Source organism: Triticum dicoccoides, chromosome 1B (genome assembly GCF_002162155.2).
Source record: "Triticum dicoccoides isolate Atlit2015 ecotype Zavitan chromosome 1B, WEW_v2.0, whole genome shotgun sequence".
NCBI lineage: Eukaryota > Viridiplantae > Streptophyta > Magnoliopsida > Poales > Poaceae > Triticum > Triticum dicoccoides.
In genome coordinates this window covers 658,744,752-658,751,751 of record NC_041381.1, presented here as the reverse complement: position 1 = coordinate 658,751,751, position 7,000 = coordinate 658,744,752, and the positions used below count along the sequence as shown (strand labels likewise).

General features: G+C 45.5%; 1 protein-coding gene across 1 annotated transcript; it reads right to left on the bottom strand.

The window, feature by feature from the left end:
- Positions 1-961: 961 nt before the first annotated feature.
- On the bottom strand, positions 962-2,763 carry LOC119311447. Its single transcript, XM_037587083.1, has 2 exons — positions 2,643-2,763; positions 962-2,529 (listed from the first exon to the last, which is right to left on the bottom strand). Exons 1-2 carry the CDS (start codon positions 2,647-2,649, stop codon positions 1,010-1,012), a joined length of 1,527 nt encoding a protein of 508 aa, XP_037442980.1. The 5' UTR covers positions 2,650-2,763; the 3' UTR covers positions 962-1,009.
- Between the last annotated feature and the right edge of the window lie 4,237 nt (positions 2,764-7,000).

The following is a 7,000-nucleotide window of genomic DNA, read 5'->3' as shown; positions in this document are numbered from 1 at the left end:
TGAAGCGCAGCGAAGGTTTGAGCTACAAAACATTTTAAAGTGTCAAAATAAAAAGAATATTTGCTTACATCATCATTTTCCGTCTTATATTCATGCATCTATGTTTATGCATGCAAACTCTGCTCCACCGCATTTTTCTTCAATAAAGTAATGTGGAAGTAGTGCTAGAGTGGGATTGACAAGCAGGATTAGTGATTAAAGAAGGAAGAAATCATTGTTCCTCGCGAGGTACTACGGGGGTGGTTCGTTCGGATGTATCGCTTACGTCCGAACGTTATGAAGATATCGCTTTAGGGACCGAGTTGAAATTTCTCTATTTTGGCGTCCTCTCCTGAATTCTGTATCATCAGTTCATCGCCGATGTATGACATGTCTACCATAACCATTAAGAAAAAAATTGGATTGCATTGACCGTGCCAATTGCGTATGATTTGTATTTACGTGGTTAGAGGGAGAGCTATATATATATATATATATATATATATGTGTGTGTGTGTGAGCTTCGTGTTAGTGTCCAAGTAGGTCTATGTTCACGTGTGAGTCATGTTCCATGATCCTCATGTGCGCGTATATAAGCATAAGGTGATGTGAATTGTATTCCGAGACATTGGTGTTAAGAGAAATAAGAAGAAATAGAAGGCACAATAGAAGTCCTTGGCCAAGAGTTTTCACGAAAAAGGGTTTCCCCGATTATAAAGCAACCGCCATAACGACATCCAAGGCCACCTCAAGGTTCCAGCCAAAGGAAGAGAACATACAGTGCCACAAGCAACCAAGTCTAAAAGTACAGGAAGCAACAGCTGGGGGCCAAGAGTTTTCCGGGCGCGTGTTCTGTGTTTTGGATGTGTGATTGATCTTTGCAAGAAACAAAACACCAACACCCAGGAGATTATAGAGAGCATTTACTTGCAAAAAAAATAGCATTCCGATCGATACAAAAAGGAAATATAACAAATAAATTAAAGCTTGCAAAATCACATGATCGATCATAGACGGCAAAGGGAGGGAGCTATGGTTTCTTGAGAGACATAAGCGTGCCGACGATACCCACGAGCGCACCAATGGCGGAGAAGACCCCGGCGATAATTCTCCAGTTATTGTAAAGGAAGGCGTGCGATCGTGTCCGCTTCCACCTCGTGTCCATGTAACCCTGAATAGCTCTCATGGTGTGGACATAATAGCGTCCCTCAGGCAGGTCGTGAAAGTTGGCGAAGAAGGCAAGCATGTCCGTGTTGGTAAGCCCTCCTCCTCCTTGCAGAACTCGCTGCGTTCGCAGCTTGTCCACGTCCTCTACCCGGTCCACGAACATTCCAAGGAGGAGGAGGTAGGAGCAGACAGCAGAATCTTCATCTTCGACCCAACCCGCTAGGTATGTGCACAGCTCCAAGGCCGCCATGTTGACAAGATAGCATGCGTGTGCACTGTCTAGGGACAGTGGGGCCAGGGAGAGCTCCGCGAAGAGGCACCCTTTCTTCTTAAGGCGTATGTGTGTGAGCTCGGTTTCGTCCTTGGCTGTCAGCCTGATGCCGATTTCTGCAAGCTCCATGGCTCTTGCAGAAGCCAAAATCGACTGGGTTTGGGTTGGGCCTGTCCGTTTGGCCTCGCTTTTTCCTACAAAATAGAACCTGACAAGGCCGAGGAAATGTGGTGGTGTGTAGGAATCATCCAAGTCCACAAGATACCTCTCGGGGACCCTGTAGTTTCGCAGTGATCTTTTGAACGAAGTAAGGAACTCCGCCAATGGCACCCCAATGAAACTCAGCAGAGTTTTGACCACCCGCCAGGGGATCTGGTTCTCAAGCAGCATGATGTCATGGGAGATGTCGCTTTCATTGCTGTGGAAGTAGTCGCACAGCACCGGATCCATATCGGAGCGGGTATATGAAAGCATGTACTGCACTAGGAAGCAGGCATCATAGAACATCATAGGCAGGAAGTCATCGTCACCCATGTTTGCCATCTTGTCGTCGTCGTAGAGTCTGCGGGTCTCGTTGGCCACTGAGACAACCGCGGAGTACAACTCCTGGACGGAGAGGCGCGACGACATGATGCAGTGGTAGGCAGCCACATGCTTCATCTTCTCCGTCGGTCTGAGGTCGTCTTGCATGTAGTAGTAAGGTCCGATGGACACCCTCTGCGGGGTGGTGTACCAGCTGCCGAGACGTTTAATGATTGCGGGATACCTATGCATCTTCATGTCGAAACTGCCGACGTCAACCGCGAACTGGTGTGCTGCTTCCTCGAACACTTGAATCGGGTCGGGGTCGTGGATCTCAATGCCCGTCTTGTTTTGTGCTTCTTCTTCTTCCTGAAAAGGTAAGTTCGGTGTGGCTGCCGCATACTGAGCCTGCTGCAGCTGCCCTCCGCTAGAGCTGCTAGGAACATACGTCTGGAAGCAGGTGCCCAGCATTTCAGTGGACGAAGCAAACTCGTCAGGAACCCACGCACCTCCAGTGGGTTCCATGGACATGGACCAATCGGCCAGATGAAAGTCGCAGGGTGGCCATACAGCAGGTTCCATGCTCCTCCCTGTCAAATCGGCCATGAAATGAAAGTCAACCACAGAGCATTTGCAAGTGAACAACTTGTAGTATATATGAAACTGGAAACGAAAACTAAAAATAATCTAGCGAAAATTTTACCTGGCATCAATCACTAGTTCAGCACTAATATTAGGCATGGGAATTAATGGGAGAAACGAAATTTGATGTCCTGCCAACCTAGCAGGATGCCGAGAGGCGACGGTACAAGAGAAGAAAGAGGAAGTCGATCGACTGTCACCTCGCGTGCTCGGCGAGAAGAAACGCAAGCTTGTCACTCCTTTTATAGATCAAGTGTTGATCAGCCAGTCATGACCATCTCGGTTATTTAAAATTGAGACCACTCAAGGTGCAGCATAATAGGCACTCCACTCTCACAGGTGAATACAGGCCCAAAACCTAAATTTACTACTCCATTTGTAAAGAAATATAATACCGTTTAGATAAGTCTTATAGTATTTTTTTACAGAGGGAGTACACACATGGATGGGATAAAATATGCCATATGAACCTCATCCTGAAAAAATACTGCCGATGCAATAGATGCTGGTTTGCCTCAACTTGTCTATATATATCATTTTGTACTTTCATTGTCATGAGTTCTTTCCAAATGCTCCACTTGTAAGTTTGTTACGACTATTTTGTAGATATAAATTATGGTATGATAAAACTCCATGATTTTAACCATTTACGGGTTTCCAAAATATTTATTTGTACAATTCTATTACATGGTTATGAGGGTGGATTGAGATGCAATAGAGAAAAAGTAGCATACTCCAGAGGGAGAAAGAGAAAACCATTGAACATTGAACAAGTTTGGTCAACATTGAACAATGTGGCTTGGCTTCACTAAAGTTACTGACGCAATGTGGCTTCACACAATTGGAAGACCTAGCATAGTTACTCCAAAAATTTCTTTGACGTAACCGTGCATAGATGCACGCCACATCAGTGCAGTTGGATGACCTAGCATAGTTACTCCAATTTTTTCTCCAACGTACCGTTGCATAGATGCACGCCACATCAGAGCATAAGGTGAATCCATACAATTCATCCCATAGACAGTAGTTTTTTTAAAATGACAAGATTCCTATGTTCATCAAGACGAAAAGATTTGCTCGGTTAATTAAGAAAAACCGAGCAAAAATCAGATTGCCCAGCTAATTATGAAAAACTGGGCAAAATTATTGGTTGTTGGATGTTAAGAGAGGTATATTAGCACCAGCAGCCAGCACTTTGGCACACATGCATGTGTACTAAGCATATATAATGGTTCTGTTGTACTATGTTCCATATGTGCCAATTAGTAGTGGACATGTAAAGTTCCATCCCTTTCCTCAAATAAAAAGGTTCCATCCCATCTTACGCCACATGCACACACGAGGGACCATGTGGGTGTCCATTGGCACATTCTATACACATTGCAATACATTCCGGAGAGGAGGTTAGAGCATCTACAGCCGTGCGCCTCAAACTCGTCTCTTACGTCTGTGCGGACCGTCTGGTCGCAAAAATTTGATCTAGACGGATCCCTCAAACGCCCGAACTGACCGGCACCCCTCGTATCTAGCCCAAATATGGGGCGGATATGGGGACGCCCAGACGCGTCCGGGCACATCCACCACGTCGAACCCGACCCCACCCCAAATTGCACCAAATCTACTCCCAAGACCAGCCACATTCATTTGCTATCTCCTCTCTTATTCCTCCTTCGTGCCATTCGGCTCGCGCTCCGTCGCCACGCGCGCTGCGGAGCCATTCCCAAGCTCTGCGCTGCCATCTCCGGAAGAGCAGTTCGCTCTCCCGTCCTCATCGTGGGTAACGTCATCTCCGGCCCGAACACCTTCGTGGTCCGTCCGGCATCTCTCAGGCTCCGCCTTGCGCTTGATGTGTTCGACACATTATCCAACCGGTTTTTTTGTGATTTTGTTAGGGAAAACGGTGGATTTCGATTGTTCGTCTAACAAGGAGCATGGACCGACGGAGCTTGTCCAAATGATTCAAGATGAGTTCTTCGATTTGTCGGATTCAGACAAAGAAGTGGACATGATTATGCTCATGAGCATGCAAGAGGAAATGGACCGGCAAGTGGAGCATATTCTCAACTTCAAGAGCTCAATCAAAGGGTGAAGAGTGATCAATCAGGACAGGGTGTCCGAAGCAAAGCTACTGTACAATTACTACTTTGCTCACAAACCTAGTTTCTCGGACGATACATGGTTTCATAGTCGTTCGCATGCGGAAACCTTTATTTTTGCGCATTATGGATGGAGTGGAGGCACAAGATGACTACTTCAATCTCAAATGGGATTGCTGTGATAAACTCTCTTTCTCGGCCAAACAGAAGTGCATGGCAGCTCTGAGGATGCTTGCACTTGTTACTGTTGTAGACGTTGTTGGTGAGATGCTCAGGATGGGGGAGAGCCCATTCTTGAAGACTACTGTCAAGTTTGCCCGCGTCATGATGGAGGTCTTTGGACCTGAGTATCTCAGAGAACCAAATGCGCACGGCACGAAGAAGTTGTTGGCTATTGGAGAGGCAATGGGATTTACAGGAATGCTCGGATCAATTGATTGCATGGATCAGCAATGGAAGAATTGCCCCAAAGGTTTGTGTGGAATATATCAAGGTCACACCAGAGAGGCCACCATCATACTAGAAGAGGTGGCATTGCACGACTTATGGATTTGACATGCTTTCTTTGGAACGCCGGGTTCTCACAACAACATCAACGTGCTTCAACGACCTCAGGTGTTCAGGAGGCTTTTAAATGGGAAATCACCGCTGTGAAACTAAGCCGTCAACGATCGAGAGTACAACATGGGATACTATCTTGCTGATGGTATGTATCCTCAGTGGGCGGCGTTTGTGAAGACCATATCTGAACCGCATGGCAAGAAACAGGGACACTTTGCAACAATGCAGGAATCGTCTAGGAAGGATGTGGAGAGGGCATTTGGTGTGCTTCAGGCTCGTTGGGGAATAGTGCGGAGCGCTGGAATGATGTGGGAATAAGAAACTTTGTGGCAGCTCATGACATGTTGTGTTATTCTGCATAATATGATTGTCGAGGATGAGGGTGACGGTGTAGCCAAAACTCATGATTTCGAAGCACCGGGAGAACAAGTTGAAATCGCCAAAGATCAAGATGCGGCTCAACTTATGAACTTTCTGCAGATGCACCAGAATCTTCAAGATCAGCAGGTGCACATGCAGCTACTCAATGATCTTGTGGAGCACATGTGGACCGACAATGGCAACCAAGAAGCCAATGCTTGAGTTTGGCAGTTAAAATAAATTTTATGTAAACGCTATCTATGCTTCGTACCAATAGTTGCTATTTACGTGTGAAATTGGCTTGTATGATCGACGTGCATGGATTCGAGAGTCTAGATTTGACATATATGGATGTCCGGAGGGAGATATGAGGGCTTTGAGGGGTCAAATTTGCCAACTCCGGATGTAGATGCTCTTAGAGCATCTACAACTGAAGCCGTCAAATCCGCCTCAAACGTCCGGATGGGCTGCCCGATCAATAACCGAGTGCAAAATTGCCATCCAACCGAACTGCACAAATCCGGCTGTGACGCCCGGATAATTAAGCTACAGTAATTCCTTGTTAATGATGCCACGTTATTGCGATTACTGTTGTTAAACTCTCGGTTACTGTTGGAATATACGCTTTGATGAGGTGATCAAAGCATATGGTTTTACACAGACTTACGGTGAAGCCTGTATTTACAAGAAAGTGAGTGGGAGCTCAGTAGCCTTTCTGATATTATATGTGGATGACATATTGTTGATTGGAAATGATATAGAATATCTGGATAGCATAAAAGGATACTTGAATAAGAATTTTTCAATGAAAGACCTCGGTGAAGCTACTTACATATTGGGCATCAAGATCTACAGAGATAGATGAACATGCTTGATAAGACTTTCACAAAGCACACACCTTGACAAGATTTTGAAGGAGTTCAAAATGGATCAGTCAAAGAAGGAGTTCTAGCATGTATTGTAAAGTGTGAAGTTGAGTAAGACTCAAAGCCCGACCACGACAGAAGATAGAGAGAGAATGAAAGTCATTCCCTATGCCTCAGCCATAGGTTCTATAAAGTATGCCATGTTGTGTACAAGACCTGTTATGTGCCTTGCCATGAGCTTTGCAAGGGGGGTACAATAGTGATCCATGAGTAGATCAGTGGACAGCGGTCAAAATTATCCTTAGCTACCTTAAAGAGGGCTAAGGAAATGCTTCTCGGTTATGGAGGTGATAAAAAGCTCGTCATAAACAGTTACGTCGATGCAAGTTTTGACACTGATCTAGATGACTCTAAATCTCAATCTAGATACGTATTAAACATGGGAGCAATTAGCTAGAGTAGTTCCATGCAGAGCATTGTAGACATAGAAATTTGCAAGATACATACGGTTCTGAATGTGGCAGACCCATTGACTG